The sequence below is a fragment of the Camarhynchus parvulus genome, chromosome 10, assembly GCF_901933205.1.
Source record: "Camarhynchus parvulus chromosome 10, STF_HiC, whole genome shotgun sequence".
Taxonomy (NCBI): domain Eukaryota; kingdom Metazoa; phylum Chordata; class Aves; order Passeriformes; family Thraupidae; genus Camarhynchus; species Camarhynchus parvulus.
In genome coordinates, this window is record NC_044580.1 from 10495631 (window position 1) to 10523208 (window position 27578).

The window sequence follows — 27578 nt, forward strand, 5'->3', positions numbered from 1 at the left end:
TTTGTGCTTAGTCTTAGATGTTTAAATTTATATTCAGCAATAGGAAGTACTGCCCTGAGTCAGACACTTGTAATTTATAAACATATCTAATGTGCTAGTGAGTAACAAAAGTGTGATAGAATTTTAGAAAATTATGGAAAGGCTTTTCCCCCACTTCTTGTCCTTTCTTCCACCTGTTTATTTTATTATGTAATTTAATAGTATTTTATTAGACACTAAGAATCTTTAAAAATATATATTGGCTTTTTAACTTGGAATACTTCCTTGAAAGGATTAGACTTTTCTGTCAGCAACAGACTAGAATGTGTATTTATGCAGAATAAGTATGTTGGCTCTATGTCTTTCGGGGAATACAGGGCAGAGGGCAATGCAGTAGATGGTAGAAGTCAAAGATGAACATGGAATACTGGAATTGCAAAACACTGTTTCAAGGAGTGATTAAAGAAAGAAATCTGAAGCATTGAACAAAGATAAATAATGTGCATAAATTGCAAGGAGACTGTGGACCTGATTCTCTGTCCTGACTTATGGTTATCATAAGGTGCTACAAAGACTGATTGATCCCTCTTTCCTTACTAAATTCTAACTGCAATTCTACTGCTGTGACATTCATTTTATGCAAAAATAGTTTTGAAATGAAGAACTGATATAATTGCAGTGATCCAAACCATCTATGAAGCACCTATGAGTAGTTACCCCATGCAAACAACAGCTTAAGTGCATCACTCTTTAAACACTCACGTTAACACTTTTACCTGGGGATCACCTGGCTTGGGTTAGGATATTTTGGCTACAAAACCCTCAAAACTCACACTACCCAAAACTCCATAGGTTTCTGGAGAACTGCTCCTTTTTGGTGTGCAGCTGACGTGCTCGCATAAGGTAAGTGTTTTCTCTATCCATTGTAACAGAATGTCAGTTAATGGATTGCCATCGCTCCCCTATGCAAAAGAATGATTAATTCAAGCCAAAAGCTCCTTTGTTTTCCTTGAAAAAAGTTAATGTTAGTATGCAGTGAGAGATTACAGACCTCATTAGCAAAGGTTTTTGTTGGGCTTCCCCCTTTCCCTTTAGGGTTAGATTTTCAGCAAACTGCAACAAATGTTCCCTGTTATTTAGTTAGCAAACAACAAGAAAAGTTGTTTAATGATGCCTGTGGCACACTCTGTAGCCTATGCAAATATCTAATGACCTGGCACCCTAGAGGTAAATAACCCCCAATAAACTTTTACTGAGATAAATAACCCTTCAATAAACTTTGAAATCCATATTTTATCATAGAGATAAGTTATTTTAATGACATTAAAAACTGTATTATTGAGTTCCGCATAGTTATTTCCTTAGTTACTCAGACAATCTTTAAGCAAACTCCAGGAATTTCACTCTTCTGACTGGACCTAGTGACCAGGGCTCAGTACTTGGTTCTAAACAGCCATTACTGTGAATAAGCATGGCTTTTCCTTTCTTACTTTTTAAAAAATAATTATTTTTCACTTTATATCTTGCTATGTGCCACTAAGGGGACAAATTCCTTCTCTCTTGTTCAGCCTTCTACTGCTTTCTTATGTCAAGTGTGATACTTTGAACACAAGGTGAGCAGATTCAGGTCATTCATCTGCCAGGAAACTTTTTCCCTGCAGACTTTCTTTCCCCTGCATGATAAATTCCCTTTGCTCCCTGCTCCCACACTGCTCCCAGGAGCCAGCCTGAGAAATTTAACTGGCTTATGTCTAGGATAAATTTGGACTATCACTAGACATTAGCATTTGGATAAATTAGAGGGATTTTACATTTCTCCTGTTTCAAACTGGTGCCATTTAGAATTTTTTAGAAGTTGCTGCACAGCTGTAAACACTACAGAACATTTTTGGAAGTTTTGTATGTGACAGCAACTGCCTGGGAAAAGTAGGAGAAATTAGTAGACCCTGTTAGCTAGGGTCACAGACAGTATTTCCAAAGCATTGCTGAACTTCCATAAGTAATTCCGGCTTCCTGCTCAGAGTGTGTAGCAGTTTTGTGCAATGGTCCTTCAATGGGCTTTCTGAAGAAGTTTTTCTGTGTAACCTTTTCTTCTTCAGTTACATCTCTGACTTTCTAACATGAGATGTGGCATCAGTCCTGTAACTTCAGTAGGGAGTTTCAATCAGCAGCCTGGAGAGCTGAAACCCTCAGGTTTATTGATTGTGAATGTGACATTTTGAAGGACCATTATCTGCCATCATTCAGGGCTAATTTGTTTTAAAAACTTGTAAATCTTCACACATAAATACTTGGTTTGCTTACCAGCTTTTGCACAATATGTGCAAGGTTTTTCTAAGCTATTCCTTGACATAAACATTGTTCACTGTTCTCCAGCTACATGTTTCTCACAAAGGTTTTCAGCTCAAGGTTTTGCCAAGAGACAGAGACATCTTTCTGTGATCCACGAGATGCCACCAGAGGGCAACAAGTAACTGGAAGTTTGTGTTAAATTTGGATTCAGGCTCAATGAACAGTTAATTTAAAGAAAGGTACTTAGAGAGTATGGGAAAGCCCAGCGCTCCTCATGCTGGCTGCCATAGGATGCTCCAGGGTGCAGCATTTTCTGTGCAGGCAGCCTCTTCTCTTCTTTCTGTTTTGTTATGGTGAAACAGAAGCCTTCACTGTTCAAATCAGAATGCACCATTCCAGCCAGCTCAAGGGACAATAATCCCAGCACAAAGCAACACTTACCTAATTACTGATGAATGGCAGAGAGATGGGACTCAGACTGGTGGCTTCAGTGAACCTGTGTAACAGGTCAGCTGGGTTCGTTCTTTCTTTGTTTGCTTCACCTGACCATTCCCATGGAAAATCCCAGCTGGGTATTTTTCAGGATTGCTAAATTGAAGCCTTCAAGCTTCATTTTTCAGTTTCAAATGTCCTTCTGTCACCTTTTAAATTAATAGCTACTACAGTTTCTACTAAAGGTTTATTTGCAGATTTACCACAGTTTTTCTCTGAGGTTTCAATCAGATGAGACAGGTTGACCTGATCTAATTAATTGGTGCTGCCAAAAGGGGTTTCTGTTTCCCTGTCCTCCTTATGTGACTTTCTAGTTCCACTGCCTCCCTTGCTCCAGCTCTGATGCCCTTCTGACAGTTTAATGATGGATTCAGCTCACTAAGGCAGCAAAACCCTGTATTTTTGGGGTGAGTTCTCTGTTGAATCACTGAGTAGAACTGGCTTATTGAGGAGTCATATTAGTACCAATACCAGGATTAATACAAAGGAAGGAATAAGGAAACAATGAACTTAATCTCCCTTCCCTACATCTCAAATTCTTCTTCTGTTCCCTGCCCACTTTGGAAGGAGTGTAAAGTATCTATTAACCAAAATAACTTTTGTAAATGTAAGAACCAGGTTTGCAGTCTGTGCAGAGATAAATCAACAAATCTGCTCACAGCAGAGTTCAAGCCATTCCATTTTCCCCCTTGGTGCCTGGCAGAGGTTCAGGAGATGAAGGTCAGTACATACATGCTCTGGCACTACTGAAACTGTGCTTACACCAGCAGTTTATTGGTATTTTTCCATATCTTTCCCCACTTCTGAGAATGATGCTCACAAATCTGTAATGCATCAGGATTTCTAGGAGGTCAGCAAGGGGAGTTGACTTGCTGGTCCAGTTGCAGCTGATTTGACATCACTGGAATGCTTTGCAATCACCAACCTCGAAAAAAGTCTCCTTCTAAAGGAGCGAGCCACTCCTGTGAGTAGAATTTCCAAGGAAGTCTTGTCTAGTGGATTACCCAGGTCCCTCCTAAAATCTAGAAATTTAGATGTTACAGGGTGCCTTTACTTTGCTGCGCTCTGTTACAAGCTCTTTTATGTTCCTCTGTGTTAATGACATTGCTTTTGAATGATAAAATGGTGTAACTTGGCTGGGAATAAACAAGTCATGACTCATTAGACAAAGTCATATAGACAGTCCAGATTTGTGTGTTAAAAGTGGAGACAGACAGGCAATCTGCTACACTCCACAGAAGATGAGAGGTGTGTGACTAGGGTAGCACAAAATGACAATGCTATTACTGTGTATGCATTTACTAACTATGGATCTCAGCTACTCCATATCATGATTTGTAATTTAGCCCACTGGTCAGAGGATGGAATCTTTGTTACTGTGGTGGTTTCTAGGCTACTGAAGCTAAAATTCTTCAACTATTTTAGATTGAGTGGAGAGCTTAGATTTAGCTCTCTGCTCTTTTATGACTGGCTAAAGAAATTCTAGGTGAAGCTGAGTCACAGTGAGACTCATCTTTCTGTTGCAGAGGTGTTAGAAGCAACTGCTATGAAATTCTAGCAAAAAATTTTAATATTCATCAGTGACCTGTGAGAAATTCCTGGTGCTGGATGGTAACTAAATTATTGGCACTGAGCCCATCCTCATCTTTCTTGAATAGACATGGTTGGGATTCATCAAAACAGATGTGCTCTCCAGGATCAGAGGAGGGAGCTGTCAAAGCTCAGGAATTATCTCCTTCTTGTAGAGAGCCTACTAAAGGAGCCTTTCTCAATTCTCTTTCATGAAGAGAATGAAAATGCTTCCATCTCATTAATAGATTTTGAATTCTGTTGGTTCATCCCAGACACACAGTGAAACTCATTCCAGAGCTACACCAGCAGAGTTAGCTCAGAGTTCAGTCAGCTGGGTTAGTACAGGTCAGCAAGCTCTTTGCTCTCTTGGCTGCTGAGAAATTACCTGTCAAGAACTGGAGTGACCATGGAGACAAGAAAGGGTAAGGATTAAGCAGAAAGCTTAGCTGAGAATTTTAAAGTATTCTTTTCCACCAAATTTTGACTTTGCCATTTTTTCTTCATTTATGATGGAAGAGTAATTGACATCCTTGTGTCCAAATGCAGTGTTGCTTTTTTTAACCACTCACTTAAGCTTGACTCAGATTCAGCATAAAACTCTCCGTGAATTTATTAAATCCTCTGAAGGAGACACTCAAATGAAATATATATGTATAATTTGTTGCTATCCTACTATCAAGGCAAGATTATACTCAGCACACTTTTCAAAGGCAGTGCAGTATGAGCAATGTTCACAGCTGCTGCCAGCAGCAGCATCAAATGACAGGGTGTGCTTATCAAAGAACAGCGATTTCCTAGAAAGAGGGGTGGAGGAAGAGGCTTTGCTCTCACAGCCTGATTGCCTGGCAGCAGCAAAGTGAATAGACAAGCTCTGCCATCAGGTTTAGTGCAAGGGTACTTCAGCCTCTTTCACATGAACAAACCCCTTCAAATTATGAGAGCAGTAGCTTGCTTACAGTTGCCACTCACACAATGGTTAAATGAGCCAGAATTTGTATAATGTGATATGGCTGCAATTCTAACTAGTGTGAGTGAGCAGAAAACTGAATGCAGTTGTTATTTCAGGGGCACAGCAAATCTATAGTAACAATTTCTATAAATATTCTTCAAGAAAGATGTGAAGCAGTTTTCAAATTTTAAATGCTTACGTACAACAGGCTGCATTGCACTACCATAAATTTGAGATTAAAGAAATTTCAAATGTCCTGGAGCCATGAAGTTCACTTGGCAACCCTAAGAGAAAGTATTGTCACAGTACTGACCCTAGAAAATGCTGGCAGATCATGTTACCGTATGCATGGAAATACTGGGCTGAAGGAAATCTATCCCACCAAGTGATGTGCCTCTTGCTGCAAGAACCTCCAGCATTTTTCAGTAGTCAGCACTGCACTGCCTCTGAAAATGACAGAGTGTAAAATGTCAGGGATTATGGCCACCAAATTCTTTGCCTTCATAGAACTTCATTCAGCTCTGTCACCTTTCTATAATAGAAATGTGACATCTAAAATTAAAACAGGTATTTATATGTATGCTGAAACTCATCTTTATATGCACATACAGTGCAGCTAATCAGAATGTTGATTTCTGCAAACTCAGGGAGGAAAAGAAATTAATTATTAAGTCAGTCATTTCTTTGATGTAACACAGTTTATGATTGGCCAGAAGGACAGTGGAAACTCTTATCTTCCTGAAATTAGGTGGATTCAGTCAACAAGAACTATTTTATTTGCTCAAAGTCCCAAACTGATGATGCCTGTATTTGATGTTAAGGAATAAAAAGATGTAAACAAACAAACAACAAGTAACTGCTAAAGGAGATAAATGCGTGTTTTATTCCAGTGATCCAGAAGATGGTCAAGTGAGGACAGAAGTGTAGTGACACCTCTAGAGTGCACTGTGGGTGGTTAGGGTTGTCTGGGGGTCAGAAAGGCTGGGAGGGAAATGTTATTTACCACAAGTCAAGGCTTCATGGTCAGACTGCAAATGCGCTAGTGAGGAAAATGAAAAAAAAAATCTGCTTTGATTTTACTTAGGTGACGATTGGCTTGTGTCCATGAGGAGCTACCCCTAAAAAAGGAAGAGAGACCTATGAGATAGGGGAAAGAATGTTTCCACTAAAAATAATTCTGAGCAGAACAAATGCAACCCAGAAAAAAATTTAAAAAATGTTAGAGCATTTAGCAAAAACTTGTTGAAGTGATGGTGAGGACTCTATAAAGCATCAGACCTATGTAGTAAGTGGGGAAAGAAGTGCTGTGCAGAGTCAGAAAAACTATGTAAACTGAGTTGATAAAGAATGATTCAAAGGTCCAAAACTAGCTGATAAGTTGAAAAGGACAGAAAAGGAAGCAAGACCTTTGGATTTAGCCACAAGCCAATCATTAATTTTTTTAGGTCAATGTGAGTAGAGTGACCTTAGCAAAATCAACTGAATCAAAAAGCAAGAATTTGAGCAGAACTAGCATAAACTTCATGGGAGTTTTTGTATTTTTTTTTAAGTAGGTGACAAAAAATGGTAACTAGGCATTAAAAAATTCAAGAAAATTTCTTTCTGAAACTTGAAAAAATAATCCTGGTGTACTTTTTGGTGCAAGAATAGTGGCTGATGTAATTATGTTACAAATGAGTCCTAGCAAGCTGAGTGAGTTCTGAGAAAATTCTGCAATTGTATGAAACAGGGTAATGCATACTTGGTATTATGCCAATTAAAAATTATAATTAACTTTTCTCTGAGAACTGTGGAAGTTCATGGAGAGCTCGCACTGTGTTATTTGTCCTGGGAAGGTGTAGTGTTTACCTGTGCCAAAAAGACAAACTGCTGAATGAATAATTACCTAGTAGAATAAAATAAAGTTACTTGTGTATCTAAGGCATGTTAAAACTGTGGCTGATTTGCTGTATTCTAACACCATAGCTTATGTTTTAATGTATGTAACCAGTAGTGATGTTTACCTTTTCCTGCTATAGAAGCGTGTGCTGAGTTCACCAGCACTACCTGCAATGGTGCATGTAGAAATAATGTTAAATATTGTGTCTGCTCAAGCCCCAGCGCAGGAGCCCTGGAGAGCAGAGCATAGGCTGGAGTAGTATTGAGCAAGGCGCTGCATAGATGATAAAGGCAGAACTAAAAATCATGTTGGAAGAAAGATACGGATTTTTTACGACTTTAAACAGAATAATTTGGATAAGAATGATTTTTGGTATGTCTGCTTTTTACATGGCAAAGTGAAATTATTTAAAGTGAACTTAAGTGCAAAGTAGAGAAAATGCAGAATAGGCTAAGTGGAATATACTAAATATGAGTAGAGCTGGTTGCAAACATATTTCTTGTTGTAGACTGTTTCTGTTGAGATAGAGGTATTTTTGAAGATAAGTCTGTTGATTTTACCATGGAGAGCTTTTGCAGGGAAACCTATGTACTGGTCTACTAGGAGCTAAGGAGTTTAGGTTTTAATTTTAGGATGGCTTTTCATCATATCACAATATGGATTTTGAGAAGCCAGAATTTGAAATTGTTTGGGATATTCTTGAAACACCCCTTCAGTAATTAAAGAATTCAAATAATTTTTAGGTCAATCACGAACTCTTCAGGTTATAGTCTGAAGATCTGAATTCTTAATGTATTAAATACTGTGAATTTTTGCTATAATTGAATTTGTCCACTACAAGCTTAATGAAGAATATGCGTACTTGATGACTATAACCGTACGATGCACTTCGGTACACATTTTAGAGAAACATTTTAAAACGTGACTTTCTCCAAGCCAGGCTGCTGCTGAAGAGCCCTGCGTGGAACAGAAATCCAGGTGTGTTGGAAGGAGCAGTCGGTCAGCTCCGGGTCGGGAGCGGGGGAGCCGTGCGGGCTGAGCCGGGGGAGCCGGGGAGAGCCGGGCAGAGCTGGGGGAGCCATGCCGGGGGAGACGAGCCGGGAGCGGGGGAGTACAGCCGTGCCGGGCAGAGCCGGGGGAGTCCGGCCGGGAGCGGGGGAGCCGGGCCGGGGGAGCGGGGGGCCCGGCTGGGGGGGGATCCGGGAGGGGGGAGTCGAGCCGGGAGCGGGGGAGCCGGGCGGGCAGAGCCGGGGGAGCCGAGCCGGGAGCGGGGGAGCCGGGCCGGGGAGAGCCGGGGGAGCCCGGCTGGGAGGGGGAGCCCGGCTGGGAGCGGGGGAGCCGGGCCGGGGACAGCCGGGGGAGCCCGCCTGGGAGCGGGGGAGCCGGGCCGGGGAGAGCCGGGGCAGCCGAGCCCGGAGCGGGGCAGCCCAGCCGGCCCCGCCCGGCCCCGGGCGGGCGCTGCCCCCGGGCGGGGCGGGCCGGGCCGTGCCGGGCCGTGCCGGGCTGGGCGCGCATAAAGCGGGGCCGGCCGGTCCCGTGCCTCGTGTCGGGCCTGCGGCGATGCTGCGAGTGCGGTGCCTGCGCGGGGGCAGCCGGGGGGCCGAGGCAGCGCATTACATCGGCTCCAGGGTTGGTGCCGCGCGGAGCGGGGCTGGGGATGCTCCCGGGCGGGCCCCGCTGGTCCCTTCGCCGGGCGCTCCGAGCCGGGACGGTGCGGGAGGCTGGGGTTCATCCAGCATCCTCCCGCCCCAGTCTGCCAGTGCCGTGTTCCGATCTCCTTACCCTTCTCACCTGAGTGTATCTTAAAAGGCAGAATTTCCTTTAAGCATCTGCTAGGCTGTGAATAAATTAGCATGGCTGTAACAAGCCGTGTTTGTGTACATACTTCAAATAACATACATTGCTTTGGGATTATAGTGTTAAGGCATTTGTGGGTTAAGCCATAGCTTTTTGTCTTTTGTAAGGGAAGCATAATTTTCGTTCTTATTTTTATTTTAAGCTTCGAGGAGCCTTTACAGGATGGGTGCAGCGAACTTTCCAGAGCACCCAGGCAGCTGCAGCCTCGCAGAACACCTGTGCTGCCGATGACAAGGCTGCCAGCCCTGTGCCCAAGGACTGTCTTGTTTGCTCATACAATGAATGGGACCCACTGGAAGAGGTCATCGTGGGAAGAGCTGAAAATGCTTGTGTCCCACCTTTTTCCGTGGAGGTTAAGGTAAACAACAAAAACTAATCTTAAATAGAAAATGTAGAATTTATATCTAAATTTACTTAAACTTTACAATGCATAAGGCGTGGTGTTATCTCTTTGGAATTCTTTCAAGGTAGTTTTTTACATCTGTGAAACTTTACAGCATAGCGATGTTAGTGAGGGATGTGCTTTTTTTCTTTGGACTTTCAGCTGAATTAGCTGTTTTAACAAAGTCACTAGCAGAGATAACCTCTAATATATGTAATATAGCCCTGATGTTATCAAAGTACACACACAAACTTTTGAGATGTTGGACTGATGAAACTTTAATTTGGTTTGAAGCTAAGTAGGGTTACAACTTGAAAAAAAAGCATTGTTTTCTACTTAATAGTCTGAGCAAGATTGAGCTCTGTATCTGTAGACCAACAGGACTCTTGTGTCAGACAGTAACTCTGAAGCAGTTTACTGAACTCCTGTGCGCTACAGTAAATAATTTGTGGAAATACTTAGTCCACTGTTCTTTCAGGGTTTTTCTGTACCTAAAACTGCATCAGCAACTGAAATAAAGTTGTGATTCTTTGTTCTCTGGAATCTTGTATTTAAAACAGTAACACTCAAATAATGGACTTGCTCCAGATTTTTTTGTTCTTCACCTGGACTTTAAAGTTGCTGAGTGTGTGTGTTACCTGCATTTGTGGGTATGTTTTGGAATCTTTCATTGTTACAGTACAGCAGTAGCTGCAGGGCAGCATGTAATCCATGGCTATCACAGCAAAATGAGCTGGTGCATGGCTTCTACACAAGAGACCTTAGTAAAAATTTAAAGGATAGCCTGACAAAGTTGACTCAGTTAAAAAAAAAAAAGAAAATTTTTATCTGACATTGAAAGAATGGCAAACAAAGATACTGAAAATAAGTTTAAAGTGCTGGAAATGGTCGTTTAGGGAAAGCTTGAGACTTCTCTTCCCTTAGCCCTATATATATATATTTTAGAATCTGTGTTATGTTTTTCAGAGGCTCCAAAGATATCCTAGCAGCTTCAGAGAAGGAGGTGAATGAGGGTTAGCATTTCTAATATAAAGTGTATGTATGTGCATTTAGGTAGGACTGACATAATGAAAGAGTAAGGAAAAAAATGTCTAACATTTTACATTGTGATAATAAATCTGGCAAAATTCAGTTTATAAGCAGTGGTCAGGGGCTTGCTTTAGGACCACAAAAATATTTCAAGTGTCTAACTTGCTGAAGTGCCACATGCTATACAGGTTTTACTGCCTATTTAGCCATAACTACTCACAATAGGTCAGAACTTCACTTTCTTTAACATGTGATATCAAAAGCTCAGTGAGGAATGCCACAGTATAGGATTACCTCTGCAGTTCAAATACCTGTGACTTAGAGTTAAAGCAAGGTTTAAATTTGCTTTATGTCAATTGCCAAGTCCACAACAAGGAATGGGAACAGAGCCAGTTGAGACATGGTTTCCTCGAATTTTCTCTGCTTTTGTCTTAAATATTGCTGTAGAAACTGCAACAGTAACACCGGGAGGGTGTCGCTGAATAATCCAAGCAGTAGTCCAGTCCTACCTCGACATTATTATTATTATTATTATTATTATTATTATTATTATTATTATTATTATTATTATTATTTAATAGATACATGATTGTTTAGATCTCCATGTGGCCAAGAGGTGAGGTGTGTCCTGTTCCTGCCCCTGTAAGCAGCAAAACTTGAGCTGATGGGTATCATGTGCTGTCTGCTGAGTGCATGAGGGGCACTGCTTATGAAAAATGCAGCCTAAAACTAATGAATTTTACACTTAAAAGGAAAATTCGAAGCTTTGGACCTGAGACACTACAAAAAATGTACCTCAGATTATAGCGGTTTGGGAAATACTTGTGCTGAGACTGTGTTTTAAGATTGTATGCGTGTTTATTTGCTAAATATTTAAATGCAGGAAGTATGGCTGCATTCTGCACTCTTTTCTACTTTGAGACAAGGGTTTGGTATACTCAAGTGTTTTTGCTGTGATGTGGGAATGATGTGCTTGGCATAAGAAGGAGGAAGGAAGGAATTGAATAAGGAGCCCTGCATCTCTGATGAATATTAATGAGCTGACACTTTATTGTGTATCCTTCTCAGAGCTTGAAACAGGCTATGTAGAGGTAAATACAATATTTGAAAACTTGAAAATCTTAACATTGAATAGGAAGATGTCCTGTTTGAATCAGCACTGCAATAAAAAATCTCACAACTGAGATGTATTCTGAAGCAGTTGAATCAAGCAGTTGAACTTCATAGCTTTGTATTCTGCAATGCTTTTCAGTAGATTTTGTGAATAATAATGCATTTTGGGTAAGGAGTATTATTAATTTATATCTTGAATAAGAAGATGAGAGTGTGTACATGTGTTTACCACGGAATAAGGCAAAAAGAATTTTGATCTGAATTAAAGTTTTAATATCCTAAATTTATTAACTGTCTTTACTAGGTTAATGGTATATCTTAATAATGTTAATTATTTTCCATGGCAAATGTTTAAAGTAAATAGCAATGATAGGGAACAATAATGCTGTTTCTTAAGGACAATCTTTCCTAAAACACTTCTGAAAAGAAATAGTTTGTTTTAAATGTTGTCTTTTCTGCGTCCTATCCATGGTCCTTTTTGAACATTCTGAACTGACTTGTATGTCTATGACCAAAGGGGCCTGAAATGTCAACCCTGATTTGCTATGAACTACATGTCCCAGCCATTTACCCTTTTCCCAGTTATTTGGAAGGCAGGGAATATGAGCAGTGTTACAGTGCTAACCTTTATTCTGTTCTAACTTTAAGCTTACACCATCTCATTAGTGCAACTCAAGTGTGGTTCCTCAGGTCTGAAAAAAAGCAGAGAGGAGCTGCACCTCTTAGGGATTGATGATATTCACATACACCATGGCTGGCTCTGAAAATAACCAGCTTCAATCCACAGGAAGAATTTATCTCATTAGCAGAACATGTCTCCATAGGAATGCTGAGCACTTCATGTGATCTGCATGTGACTTCTGACCAGCTGGCAAGTCTGAGGTGCTCAAATTACCCAAGACCTCACCCACAGAAAAAGCACAAATTCCCTCAGGAAGGATGGGAAGAAACTTCAGTACTAGAGGAGCAGGATGGCCATGCTGAGGCTCTCTGTGTAAACGTTAAGGCTGAATTTTCTTTCTTCTCTCTTACCTCTATAGCATGAGGCAAATCTCCAGAAACAGCAGAGGGAACAGCCTGGATTGTTAAAGGGGATCAGGGATGCCTTCAGATGGATGGCCTTGCCTGCTCAGAGCAGTGCTAGCACAAAGGAACATCATCACTCTGATTTTGGGGGAACACGGTGTTCTGGGAGGTGGTCAGGACTGCAGTGTTGGAGACAACCTCTTGTTTGGAAGGGCAGGTTCTTCTGCATCCCCTTGCTGTCCCTCCAGCTTGCTGTCATTCCAGAGGGCCCCATATGCACTTGCATCTCAGCTAACTCTGACTTGACAGAGGAACATCAGAGACATCAAACTGAAGCAGCAACATTTGTTTTGATTATATGTCTGGTTTTACTTACCCATGAGAACTGGGACATTATTTTGAATTTGTTTTTAATTTTAAGAAGGCTATCATAGCATTTCAGCAGAGGATTTAGGTCTGTAAATGTTGAACATGGCAGGTGAATTTAGGATCTTTTGCCTTTTCTAGACCGCTGCTGCACCTGAAGTATGGCTCCTTCTGCCAAACAAGGCATGTTCCCTGTACTTGGGATGGCTTTGGAGTTTCTGATGTCACCATTGTGACATTACTGAAGTGAGGTTGTAAGAAGGAGACTACAGATGTGTGCATTTTGCAGATGAGCTCAAGGTTGTTTTAATTAAAAAGCATGTCTGATAGCCTTATTAAATAGCAGAGTCTACAGTGTTTGCCATATTTGGAGTGTTTGCACAAGTGTTCTGTAATAAGGACCAAATGGCCACTTGGCAACACTAGCCACTCAATGCTTACTGAAGTGTAATGTAGTCAAAATATTGCAGGAACAGATAAAATGCACATTCCAACATATTAGGATCAAGAACAAGAAACTTTAAGCTTTAACAATTGCATCTTATATGTCTATTTCACTCCAAAATAACTGGTGCTTATTCTTTGTCACTTCATGTCCTTTTGTTCTAGGCAAACACATATGAAAAATATTGGGGATTTTACCAGAAATTTGGAGGCCAGGGTTTCCCCAAAGACCATTTAAAAAAAGCTATTGCTGAAATTGAAGAGATGTGCAATATTTTGAAGGGAGAAGGTGTTATTGTCAAGAGGCCTGATCCAATTGACTGGTCTGTGAAGTATAAAACACCTGATTTTGAGTCTACAGGTAAATCTTTTTCCATTATTGAAGGTCTTTTCTGTTTAGCTCTTGTCTGAGATATTTTGGATGTCATCTAGTCTACCTTCCAGCTAGGAGCAGGATTATCACCAGCACTAAGTGAGGTCAGTGACTGTTTTCTGTCACTGGCTTGGAAGATCTCCAGGGATGGAGATTCTGCCACCTGATTTACTGACTGGTTTCAGTGCTGGGTGAATTTCCTGATGGAAGACCTTTGCCTGACACCCAGCCTGAACCTCCCACACCAGCACCTCTTGCCAGGTTCCCTCTCTGTGTTGTCACTGCCACTGCCAAGAAGTGCTAATCTGTCATGGCCCTCAAAGTGGCTGTGGAATGTTTCTGCTTTGTCCCCTCCATGATAGTCCAGTGCTCAAAGCCCCTCTGACCGTCTTGATAGCTCTTTGTTGGATCCTGGAGTTGGATCCATCTTAAACTACGGAAGACAAAACAGTTGGAGGCAACACCTTACCAGGAAGATCCTCACTAGTGACAAGGAAATGTGAATGTCCCTTTACCTGCCCACATTCCCCCATCTATGGTTATCTGCAGTGGGAGCACACTGGCTCACCAAGCTTTGCATCAAGTCTGGTCCTCAGGCTTCTTCCGTGTAAAACATATTTTTAATTTTTTCTAGTGGAATTCAAATTCATTGAGGAACAGATAATGTTAAGGAACAGTCTAATGGGACTGCTTTCTGCACTAGCGCTGTGTTCCATCAAATTCCTCCTCTGTGCTATTACTTCAAAAAAGGATAGTATATAAAGAAATGCTGTTCACTTGGAAAATTTGCTGCCCATCATCACTTTTTAAAGTCATCTGGGTAATGCATAAGCCTTGGTCTAGTTAATTTTCATTAGCCAAGTTATGAAGTGGAGGCTTGATGGTGGATGGCTTTCATCTAGCTGTGAGTCTGTTATGAGTGGGGCTTTGTAGCAAAAGTTCTGCATATTTTAAATGAAAAATATTACTTTGAAAAATTACTGGAGAATGTAAGGACCTGACATTATGTGCTGGCTTCCACACATTGCTTAGAATTATTTTTCCCATTATTTCGGATAGAAATAATGGTAAAAAGAAAGGGAAAAGTGCCTGAGCAGAAAGAGCTGAGAATTGTCTCATTAATGGCCACTTTCCTTTCAGGTATGTATGGTGCCATGCCAAGAGACATCCTGTTAGTGGTGGGAAATGAAATTATTGAAGCACCTATGGCCTGGCGTGCTCGGTTCTTTGAGTACAGGGCCTACAGACGACTAATCAAAGATTATTTCAACAGTGGTGCTAAGTGGACAACTGCCCCAAAACCCACCATGGCAGATGAACTCTATGATCAGGTACTGGTCTAATTTTCCTTCAGAACTTCAGTTCTCGTTATACAGAATTTTGCCGATAGTTTCACCCTGATATTTAGGATTCACAAAGCTGTGAGGGGGAATGGCACAAAACAACTCCGAAGACGTTTTTTCTTAGTGTATGCAAACATGTTGCAGCCTTTCCAGCTGAAACTCAGTGTGTGCAGTTAGAGAACAAGGAACAGGAAGTTGTGTCTATTAAATTCCTCCGCTTTGAATTGTTTTGGTTACTGGCTGTAACTGAGCATTACTAAATAGGAAGGAATGCTAGAAAAACATCACAGAGATTACTTTCAAGAATAAAGATTCCCTGAGAATGTCCATATGTCCTGGGTGCATTGGGAAAGTGGAAAATAATATATATTTTGTCACAGAAAAAAATCCCAACTCTCAATCCTTGTTTTGCGTGATGACTGGTATTTTGAAAGTTACATAAAAGAAATAGTGAAGGATCTAAACTGTATTTACCTTCCAAATATTTTAGTGAATAGTTTCTTAATTTTTTTCCTAATAATTTTGACTTGGACAATTTTGGTAGTTTCCTATAAGCCCCCAAATGCATCAGAACCTTGGTGACAGCATTTGCAATAAATGCAGTGAACTAGTTGTGAAATGATTGCAACTTTCTAGGAACAGTGTCATCAATGATACAAAGGAGACTTTGTTAAACAAAATTACCTTAGAGTCACCTTCAGTATTAGAAAACTTCTATTTTTCATTTGTGCTGGATTTTTAGATCTCACTTGTTCTGAATTGCCTTGTTTAATTTTAAAATTATTTGTAATAATACAGATCCATCTTCTAGCTTAAAGTTCTTCTCCAGTCCAAAATGTAGAAAAGTAAGGAGTCCACAACTATTAAGAAATAGCTTCCAGTCCAGTATTTCTGTCAGTGTGCAGTGATTTGTTGGACTGGTATTAAACTCCACTGGTAATGAATACTTTTGATCTGGTTCTGAAGAACAATTAATTTCTTGATATAACTCTTGTCTCTTATCTTATGACCTATTCTTCAATGTGCTCAAAGCCTTTCACTTTTATGTCCACATTTAGATTTTCTTTTCTATTCTAATAAGAAGTAACCAAAACCATCTCCAAGGAACACACTAGCTATCAATATTAACACATTTTCCTAATTTCAAATTACTCCCCCACTAGCAAATTATTTAAGAACTTTCTTTTAATATCTCCAACCTAAAGTTGTTGTTCTCTTCTCTACAACTAGAATTATCCAATCCACTCTGTTGAAGACAGGCATAAACTGGCTGCTCAGGGAAAATTTGTAACTACTGAATTTGAGCCATGCTTTGATGCTGCTGACTTCATTAGAGCTGGAAGAGATATCTTTGTACAAAGGAGCCAGGTAAACAAAGCTTTCTTCCAACAGTTTTGGTATCTGTCTTAGAGACTGGTGCTTTGTCTTTTAAAATTCCTGAGCAGCGTTAAAATAAGAGAGTTGGCAAAAGAAACGCTCTTCATAGAATGTTTGATCTACAGGATAAGACTGCCTTCCAGGTAAGGGGTTAGCTGAAGGCACAAAATGCTCTGTTAAATTTGCTTTAAATATTTAAAGAAATAAAACCTTAGACAAAGTAAACTTGGATGCAGTTTATATTCGAGCCTAGTAAAGCTTAATTTGTCCTGTTTTTCAGGTTACAAACTACATGGGTATTGAATGGATGAGGAGACACCTTGCACCAGACTACAGAGTGCATATAATATCCTTTAAGGATCCCAACCCTATGCACATTGATGCCACTTTTAATATCATTGGGCCTGGTCTTGTGCTCTCTAACCCAGACCGTCCCTGCCATCAGGTGAGTGTACAAGGGGGGAAAGTGTTTTGTGTTTAAAAACCACTCAGCTGGGTTCATTCCCTGCTAGGTAATTACTGTTCCACACATTCCACTGTGTGCTGCTTCCATGGTTAAATAGGATGGAAGTAATCTAATTTTTAATGATGTATCAAAGCAAGCGCCTGGGATATACTACTTCTCTGAACACTTCCACTGCTTAAATATTTTAATTGTATCCTAAGAGGAATTGAAGGGCTTCTGCTGCTCAGATGAGAAATCTCCCTTTTATTTTCTATTTTGGAAGCCTCTCCTTAGGTGTTAATTGCACCAATGGCAGGAAGCTGGTAGTTGCTCAGGCATTCAAGGGTAGGGAAGAGGAGAGATATAGAAAACCTGCTGCCACACTGAGAAAAAGCTAATATTGCTGAGCAGCACAATGAGATCAGAAAACCTTCCAGGCAGCAAGAGCACATCTCTGTTACAGTCATGTCACTGCACTGCAGTGCTTGAGGGTTTTTGTGAGGATCCCTGTGGTTTCAGAGGCTGTTCGAGCACAGGGGAATGGCTGAGCTGACCCTGAATCAGGCACAGAGCTGGGTGCTGCCCACTCTGGGCCATGTGCAGAGATCCTGAAAGCACCATTGACCTCTCAGCAAGTGCTTTCTATGCAAACAGGCTGATTGACTTGCTGCCTCCTTCAGCATCCATTCTGAGAATATAATTTTAAAAACAATCTTATTTTTTCCTCCCCTTTTCCCTTCCACAGTTTTTCATAGTGTTACTTGGAACAGGATGTTCTTCTTGGTCTCCTTGTATTAAACCCATGTTCTAGGACTTTTTTTTCAGGGAAAACTGCTGTCTGTGTTGGTAGAAAAGATAAATGCAGCTTTCTTTCACAAAAACTTTTTGGCCGTTCTGGGTGACCGGGGAGCGGCGGGGGTGTGTGTGAATGGTGCCGATGAAAGGGGGCTTTTCTTGAATGGTGCCGATGAAAGAGAGCTTTTCTTTAAAATCCTGGCAGGCCGGGCTGGTTATTGAGGGTTCAGGATTGGGGCTCCACCTCGTGGTAACGCTGGAGCACTCGCCAATACTCTGCCAACTATTCTGACAGCGAAGATGAAAAGTGAATTCTCCTCTGCCAAATCATCCTCCTCTTAATTTTAACTTACTTGTGTAAATCTTAGAGACACAAATTATTCCTTGGGATGCCCTTACATTGTTCTCTTTATAGGAAAAATAATTATGCAGTTCATTCAACAAAGTGTGAAGGAAAGGTAATTTTGTGTTATTTCTGATGGGTTTGTTTTTAGAAACATCAGTGTAACTTATATTAATGGCTTTTATAATAATGTGGGAAGAAATAACACAAGAAAAAGATAATTGAATATGTTTAAGTTGTTACCAATGCATTTACTTTACGAACTCCAAACTGTAAATGCTACCTTTTGCCTTTAACATATCTAGCACATTTAAAACCAATAGAAATAAATGCTATTGGTATGCAAAGTCTAAAAAGACTTTTAAAAAATGCTTGTATGAAAGCTGGGTTTTAGATGAAGCCTGAATGACGGCCAGCATAGTGAACTGAGGGCAGGGGATGTCCTGCATATTGGAGTACTCTGGGAAAATCTGGCATAGGTTGGAGGACATAATGTGATACTCTAAGAACCCTCTTGAGAATACATTTAAATTGCTTTTCCAGATTGAGCTCTTCAAGAAAGCTGGCTGGACTGTGATTCAACCCCCAGTGCCACTCATCCCAGATGGTACAGTCACCCTTCCTTTCCCAAGGATTCCAAGAGTACTCTTAAGGGTATTAAAAAGGAGTAACACTGGTACAGTCCAAGGTTTTTTCTCCTGTTTTAGATCACCCACTGTGGATGTCTTCTAAGTGGCTCTCCATGAATGTCCTAATGCTGGATGAGAAACGTGTGATGGTGGATGCCAATGAGACATCGATTCAGAAGATGTTTGAAAAGCTGGGTATGTCCTAACACACTTCTACATACACTTACAAGAAAATTATTGTGCAACCAGCCATTGCAAATGGAGGTTTCACTCAAAGCAGACAGCACTGGAAAAAGTACTCAAACAGCTGGATTAGCAAGTAAGAATAATTCAGTGATTTTTCTCCTGAATACTCAATTCATAGAAATATGGTCTTCTTTTGCCCCCTACAGCTTGCAGCACATAAAGGTATGAGTAGCAACTAAAGTTATTGCTAGGATGCCTTTGAATGAGCTTTTTAAATGTAAACTGTCCAGTTTGAGGTCAACATCTGTCTTGCAGAGGTTGAGTGCATTGCTGAATGATATAGAGCTGGGAATCCATCATTGCTGAAATTCTTTCAGATTTTTCTAGTTGCAAACCCATTGTACTTTAAAATGTCAAATTAAAATCACTTAGCCCCGGTATTTCTGCTCATTTATGGAGAATCTCAGTCCTGTAAGATGTAACTTCATGATACCATGGAATTCCTTCAGATATGCAGTGACAGGAGAACTGTATTTGAACATAAAATATGGAAGTCTTATCATGCATAGCTGCTCAGTCTTAGGTTGTTTTATTGCATGAGCAAAGAGTTGAGGATTTAAAAGTACTTGAAAGTACTTAAAGAACGAGGCTATTAATGCTAATCATGACTTATCTTTCACCCTTGAACTTCACAGTCTATGTAAGTTCTACATAAACTCTGGTAGTCAGAAAGTTTGAAGGACTGAGATGGGTCTACTGGGAGCAAAAGTATTGCTGACCTAGGAGGTAGATTCTACTGAGCTGCTCCTGAGCTCCTGAAAGTGCTGAGAAGCAAAAAAGGCAAACTCTGTAGCAGAGAAGTTGTCTGATCCTTCTGTTGGGACTTTGAATTAGCTGAGCCACAGCCAAAACATCCATCAGAGCTGAAAAGAACAGGTAGGAAGCTTAACCTGGGTAGTAAGAGCCTCTTTTCCCTTTCAGAGAAAAAAGGAGTCAGAGCTATCTACCTTGAATACTTCTTTTCTTGAGAGGCACTTAAAAGAGAACATTCAGTGTCTGAACCACAAGTGCTTACACATATTTATGAAAATGTGTCCTGATCATATACTGTAGCAGAATTTCAGCTAATTCTTCACATACTGCAAAACCTAAATTTATCTTTTTAGTACTGGCACATTATAACACATCAGACACTGGCTGTGCTCCAGGCCCTGTGTTATCCTGAGGGTATCACCAGAACAGACAGCCAGTTACGTTCCTAGTTTGTTCTCTGCCTAGAATTTGGGAAAATAAATTCTTAACAAACTAGTAGCAAATACCTTCCACATTTACATCTAGCCATGTGATCTGATAGAGTATCACCTAATGTTCTGATCAGACCCTGCCATGTGAAGTTGAGAATCCAATTTTAAAGTGTGCCTTGCATGTTTCTTGCAGGCATTTCCACAATCAAAGTGAACATTCGCCACGCCAATTCTCTGGGAGGCGGCTTCCACTGCTGGACGTGCGACATCCGCCGCCGTGGCACCCTGCAGTCCTACTTTGACTAGCAAAGAGCCCATAGCTAGCAATGGTTCAGCTTCTAAAATAGGCATAGGAAATGAGCAAATCACTGTCACTCTTGTTAAAATGACTGCATGAGCTCTAGTGCTTGGTAAGTGGTGTCCTCATCATGGTCTGGGTAATGTTTTATTCTTAAATACCCTTCACTTTCAGTAGGATGATTGAAACTACTTCCATCAGCAATACAGGTTTTCTGGCTGCCTTTTTGAAAGACATCCTTCATCTGTGAAGCCTTTTCACATTGGCTTTGAATGTAAAAGCTTGACAGGATAGCTAAAAGGTCTTGTTAGAATAGCTTGGCCACTAATACTGGATATCTACCTCTGTCTAGTTACCTTATCAAATAGGCAGCTTGAAATGTGAAACTTGAATAAACTTTTCTTATTCCTTTTAACCACTTAATCTTTCTAATATATTCATATCTAATGAAGTTGAAATAGATGCAACTGTATAGATCTCTTAGGGAACCAAGTAATTTTATCGTGTTTTTCATGTCTAGCCATACAGATATTTACTGAGAATTTCCAATATGATCTAACTTTTAAGACATGTTCACTTACTTGCCATGTTCTTCTACATTTTCTTCTGATGCATGTCATGCACCTGAGTATTTTTATATTGCTTTTTGTATTGCTGAAATTGGGTTTTATTTAACTTTTAAGTTTACAAATGATAGCTAATAGTCTGCTTGTACAGGTTTCACTCTGAGTTGTTTACATAACTTAAAAAGAGTCACAAAAGAAAAACCCAACAATAACTCCCCCCCCAGCCTTAAGCTTCTGACATTTTACAACCCAGACTTCCTTCAGCTGTAGCAGATACAGAAATATGTATCAAACATGCCTGATGCCATGGAGGAATTTGAGTTTTGATTCCTGAATATGTACTTTTTATGCTAATAAAGTTTTTTGCATTCTCAATCTGTTGCCCTTCTGTTAATCTGTAAGTATGAAATGTCTGGATTAATACAAAATACACATGAATTTTGTATTACAATTACAATTTACAGGGGAATTTTTTTTCCCCCTGTAAAACTGGTAACATCTTAAACCCTTGTATAATGCAGAAAAACTTTGTAGTGTATCATTCATATACCATGTTTCTACTTCTGTTTTTCACAGAGGTGTGACTGGTTAGGGGAAAGTACTACTGATATTTGTTGCTACACTGTGGAGGAATCTGCTCTTACAATACAGTGTACCCTGACAGAAAAGATGTCAGGCAGAACATGCTCACATACAAGCTGCATGGCCATAATTTAGAGTTGGGTAGGGCTAAACAGGTCAAATATCAACAATCTAGAATGCTTTGACATATGGAAAGAGGTAATTAGGCAGCTGCCAGCACTTAATGAGGTAAAGATGGGTGCCTATTTTCTCTCTAAAATCAAGGCTTTATAGACAATGGAAATTTGGAAATTTGTCTGAGTCTTCCTCTAACCAAGCTTTGTTTTCCACTATTGGCACTGGAGCTGGGCAGCTGCATTAGAGCAGCATGCACAGCAGGTCATCTCTCCCACTGCTCTGCATGCTGCAGTGCCAAAATGTCTGTGGGTCTTTGCTTGGCATAAGATACCAGCAGCTATGGCTGAAACCACTAGAAACTGGCTAAAAGTGGATTAATGTGCACCCTGGGTGCCTCCACGATTTATGTTTTTGTATCGTGTTATATGTGACACTCTGGCTTTATAAACATTTCAGCCTTTTCCCATTTTTTTTTGTTTGTTTATCCCTTATTAATTAAAAAAAAAAAATCTTAAACTGTACACACAGTAGCAAGTCTTTCAGCCTGAACACCACCATTATGTTTCTGAAGTTGTTTGGGTTTTTTTCTGCCAGTAATACAAGTTCTTTTACCTTATCCACGGATTTCTTGACTGGTTTGGGAACAGACTTGTCTCTCTTAACATTCCAGTACTTACCTTCAGGGAGTTTTGGATGTTCACCTCATCTTTTTGGGGCATTGGATGCTGCAGTGACAAACCCAGTGCGATTAAAATTGTGGCCTTGTCCCATGTGAGGCACTTGGAGAAAAGCATATTCTGGAGCTGGCATGTAATGGCACGGGGGCTGGTTGTTAGCAGGTTTGGGTGGGTGTGTCTCTGTGCAGCACTTAAGGCAACCCAGTTCCTCCTGGGCTTTCCCTACAGCTGCAGGGAATGAGCTGGGGAAAGGGTGGTGGGCACTGTGCCTTGGCTGCCTTGCAGCTGCTCCATGACTGCAGGAGAACATTAACTGTTCTTGAAGTCATGCTTAACCTTCTTCTCCTCAAGTTCAGTGTCTCACCCACCCTATTTCACGTGCTCAATCTTGCCTTCATCTTTTTATGTTCACCACTGTGGCAGGTGAGTATCTAGCACATTTATGTACCTATTTTGAGATGACTGTGTGCTGCTTTTGGCTGGGACATAGCTAATTTCTTCACAGTAGCCTGGTCTTGGGATTTGTTTTGGATTTGTGCTGGAAAAAGTGTTGATAACACAGGGATGTTGTAGTTATTGCTGAGCAGAGCTTTCACAGGACCGAGGCCTTTTCTGCTTCTCACAAGGAGCTGAGAGGGGACAGAGCTGTGACAGCTGATCCCAACTGGCCCCAGGAATATCCCAGACTATCTGGGATATCTATCTCAGCATAGAAAGCATGGGGTGAGAAGGAGGAAGAGGGTGAAGTTTGGAGTGATGGTGTTTGTCTTCTCAAGTCACTGCTAGGTTTGATGGAGCCTTGCTCTCCTGAACAGCCTGCCCATGGAAAGTGGTGAATAAATCCCTTGTTCTGCCTTCCTTGTGTGCACAGCTTTTGCTTTACCATTGAGCTGTTTATTTCAACCCATGAGCTTTGTCACTTTTACCTTTCCAGTTCCCCATCCCACCAGGGAAAGTGAGCAAGAGGCTCCGTGGGTCTTCATTGCTGCCTGGGGGTAAAACACAGCAGTCTGACAGTTGTTAATTTTGGGCTGTCTCTACATTACTTGGAGTCTTTTCCACTGAACAACCAAAAAATAACTACTGCCTTTGCACTGGTCTTTATTTCCATAATTTGGGAGTTACTGGGCTGTAGGTGCTGTTAACAAAGCTATTTGCAAGCTCTCTCTTAAAATATTTGGTAATGATGGTGGATTTGTCTCCACAGCCATCCATGTCTCATTTTGTATATAAGATATTCTGACCTTATTGTGAGCTGTGTCTAGGACAAGAGAGGTTTAATCCTGACCCTAAATGACAAGTTTTCTCTAGGAAGTGCTGGCAAAGCTCAGTGACAGCAGCACTAGAGGGTGCTGCTGCGACGCCAGTAGCTTTCCTCCAGCCTCTCCTAAGGGATGTTTTAGAACCATTCTTTGTTTACCCATCTTGTTTCTGATGACGTTTTGTTCAAAGTCCTTGAAAACACCTCAAGGTTTTTCCCAGCTGTAGATATAATTTGTGTGATGATACATGAAGTATTGTTTCTCAGCATCAAAAAAGTACACATCTATACACATGAAAACAATGCCTCTGAGTGTAGGGACTCAGATGTTTCCTTAAGGGCTGGCTGGATTGTTCAGGCTTACAGAGCATGTCAGAAGTCAAATCACGGCCAAATGAGGATAATTGTTGCCCTTTTAATACTCCCTCACATGGGCTGAGCATCACATGTTTTGACATAGCCATTAACTTTAAAATTGTGGCCCAAAAGTCACGTTTATAGGATCATTCCCTGTTCTTTTAGATACCTTCTTGGGGTTCAGTTATGCCTCCTTCTTTACAGGAAATTAAGACCAAAGAGTGGTATTTTATTGAGACCCAATACAGGTGAGATTTCTGTGGATGATGTGGTCTGTCTTGGCAGTTCGTGTTCTGTCAGATTAATTCTAGAGTATTTCCTTCAGTTAATGAAAATATACCACTTGCTCTTAGAAATATAAAATATATTTGGAAGAACTAGAATTTAAGATGAACTAGAATCTATTACCATTAGCCTTAAGGAATTCCAACTCATTAGGACAAAATGCAATTTAAGTTTCTACAGAAGCAGGGATTGCTTGCAAAATGCACATTATTTCTTTTGCAAGTTGAAATACCTTCTTGGTAGAACCTCATTTATGCTGCACTTTTGAACAGCAAATTTAAATCCAAACACAACCTCTCCTGTTTCCTCTTTTGTTTATAGTGCTTCTGAGTCAGCAAGGCACTGAAATAATTGCTGGGTTTATGGGGGTGATGTTTATAGGGCTGTTGGTAGAGTTTGGCCCTATCTAGCTGTGACACTGAGCTGTGCTCAGGGGAGCTACAGTTCAGTGACCCAGCTTTTGTTACTCAGCTCATGCAGAACTGGTGAGGTTTTGTCCTGCAGCTGTCTAGTGAGCAATACAGCTGCATGGGGCATCTGTGTGGAATAGGAAGTGATAACACATTTGGGGCTTTTATAATATCATTGAAAGTACCATTACTTAACACTTCATCAGTATTTATCTAATACTTAATGCATAAAAGTATTTGGTTTACCACAGGCTTTTCTCTCATGGGAGAAAATAGTCATTGCATCCTTCAGTGTGGTGGTGGCAATAGAGGGTGTGGGCTTGCTGCTCTCAAGAGTCAGAAATTTTGGAGACTGAGAAATTGCATACATCCCTCTTCATTTCAGGGTGAGAATGTGTGAAACCAAATCTCTTTGGTCTTGTGGTGGACTGGAGTTTCCTGAGCTGGCAACTCATGCTGAAAGGTGTTATGGTGCCCTAGGGAGTCCTTGAAAAGAAGGGTGAAATGGGAACGATGGTCTTGGTTTGAAACAAGGCTTGAAGAAACCTCATTCCTCAGCAAAGCAAAGGCCTCCTAAAGGAGTCTCCTGCAGCACCTTGTACAAGGTACCTGGCAGGCTTTCTTTGAAGGGACAGGTTTCTCCACCAACCCTATTCACAAAGCCCCATTTCTTAGGAGAACTCAAGGGCTGTCAGAAAGATGGTAAATATTGTCATGAAAGCAGGCAAAAGAATTATTGCAAAGACTGAATTACTTGGCCAAAGGTGAAAGAGGAAACCAGACTAGACATGGAGATAAATTCTCTGTCTTTTATGTGTGTGGCTTGTACTTTAACCACACTGCCATTCTCTTTTCTATATATCCAGTAATGTGGTAATTGGGATGCTGGCCAAGGGGAGGCAGGGAGAGGATTGCAGCAGTTGTCCTTATCAATTGTTAGGCAATGATTTCACAATTGTAGCTCATTTTCTTCACTGAGAAGCTGAGAGGCTGTAGTGCACCACTGCTGGCCACAAACGCCGGCATAATCATATCCTGCTTCTGCTAAAAGATAAGCACAATATCACAAAAAATGAGATTTCTTTCCTAAACAAGAAAAGATTTATAATGGTCAAGCACTCAAGGTATGCCTAGCAAATACCAAAACCTAAATCCTTTGCAATGGTCTTCAAGCTGCTGTCATTTCCCTGATAACTTGGGCCCCAGAGTTCAGCTCGCAGCCTTTTGTAACTGAAACAAACAGGTTTATTTCACTATACCAAGAGTCCATGTTTTCTCACAGCAGCCCTGATCCCTGCCTTGTGGCTTATCTTGGGAAGGAAAAAAAATTAAACCTTTGTTTAATGTTGGCTAATAGCATTAAAGTGACAGCAGGATGTCTGTGAACCTGTTCTGACACATCTGCTTGAGGCAGCAGCTTGGAAGTGCCAGGCCAGGGCAGCTTCCATGAAGGGGAGCCTTTCCAGGGCTTGGGTCAAGGGCCTGTCAGACCTGAGGTCCCAGATTTATGTTTGCAGCCACCATGAGCAGCTGAAGATGCAGTTTGGTGAGCTCTGAACAGCGCTGGGGTGTCACTAATGGCCAGCACTGCCCGGCTCAAGGCAGCTTGGAATAAACCTGCCCCAGACTGATGTCAAATGCCCCCTGTCTGTGACACTGGTGCCTTCCCTTGATGGCCTGAGCTCAGCCTGGAGCCTTCCACTCTGGGGATATTTGCAGGACCTCTCTGGTCTGCTGGACCACCTACTTTTGTGAGCCTGATGTTTCCTCTCTATTGAGTTTACTTGAATCTGGCTCCATTTCAAGGAACTCAGGCAGAGCCCACAAGCCATACAGTGTAACTTCCTTAGGAAGCAAAATAAGAAACAGTTTTTAGCTTTCCTGGCTGGTCCAGAAGTAGTAAAAGTAATTTCAGACGTGTTCAAGGTACTTTCTGTTTGCCTCTGCATTAGAAATGCAAAGAGCTGTTTTGTCTCCGTGGCTCTTCATTTACCAGCAGCTCCTGTTCTCCTGCAGAGGTGAGTGTTGCTCCTGCTGCTTTCTGAGAGACAAACTCCAGCAGGCTGTGGGCGATCCCAAAATAAAAAAGGAAACTGATACCCAGCTGCAATTACATCTCTCACTTCCTGATCTCCGCTCCTGGGCTGTACTTCAAAGCCATCTTTAGAGCCATTCTGCACTTTCCCTTTTCTTTTTCATCCTTTATTTCCTTTCCTGGTGGACTTTGACATCAGGACTGCAGATGCACACATGGGCTTGGTATTGGGGCTGCATCCTCCAGCTGCAAGTCACCTCCAGATGGGGGAAAGAGCCCTCACCCCTGTTACAGGGAAAGCCAGCAAGCTGCAGAGACAAATGTGTCTGGCCTGCCATTGCCCAAGAAGCTCGTGACTCATCCATGGGGAGAGTTCTGATTTCCTAAATTAGTTTGGAGTAAACCAAGCTGTGGGCTATCCTTCCTGTGATCTGACACAACTCGAAACAGATGTCTGCTTTACACTAAAGGTTGAAGCTGAAAACCTTGTGAGTTTGCTTCTCTGCAGCAACCATAGGAAAGTTTATCTTACGTTATGCTGCGTATGTGGAAAGTGTTTCCTTTGATTGCTGTTTTAAATTAGGAAATGGCCAATTCAAAACCAAAAAAACCTGTGAAAATTGCTGCCACAGACTGTCATCAAAGCAGAAGACATAACGTGGACACCTACGTGGATAATGAGTTACAGCATTTTGCCTGGTATTTAATGCAAGCAAACTTCAGAAGGCTGGGTTTGCCTACTCTGGAACATAGCTAATGTGTCACTAAATGGGTGACCTGTAAAGGGAAACCAGAGAAAAAAAACAAAATGCAAAGCAGTTTGATATTTCAGGCAGGCCCCTTGCCTGCTCTCTTAAAATTCAAATGGCAATTAG

The 27578-nt window shown here is 41.1% G+C and overlaps 1 protein-coding gene across 1 annotated transcript; it reads left to right on the forward strand.

Annotated features, from left to right (window-relative positions):
• Positions 1 to 8675: 8675 nt before the first annotated feature.
• GATM (glycine amidinotransferase) lies at positions 8676 to 21354 on the forward strand. Its single transcript, XM_030955247.1, has 9 exons — positions 8676 to 8792; positions 9163 to 9378; positions 13546 to 13741; positions 14894 to 15084; positions 16327 to 16464; positions 16754 to 16918; positions 18600 to 18663; positions 18764 to 18880; positions 20309 to 21354. The coding sequence occupies exons 1-9, from the start codon at positions 8724 to 8726 to the stop codon at positions 20419 to 20421; spliced, it is 1269 nt and encodes a 422-aa protein (XP_030811107.1). The 5' UTR covers positions 8676 to 8723; the 3' UTR covers positions 20422 to 21354.
• Positions 21355 to 27578: the final 6224 nt, after the last annotated feature.

Excerpts from the sequence above, each read along its gene's own strand:
- GATM (XM_030955247.1), top strand. The coding sequence starts at position 8,724 with ATGCTGCGAGTGCGGTGCCTGCGCGGGGGCAGCCGGGGGGCCGAGGCA. Across the intron at positions 8,793-9,162 it reads CGCATTACATCGGCTCCAGG|CTTCGAGGAGCCTTTACAGG; the intron begins GTTGGTGCCGCG and ends TTTTATTTTAAG. Across the intron at positions 9,379-13,545 it reads CTTTTTCCGTGGAGGTTAAG|GCAAACACATATGAAAAATA; the intron begins GTAAACAACAAA and ends CTTTTGTTCTAG.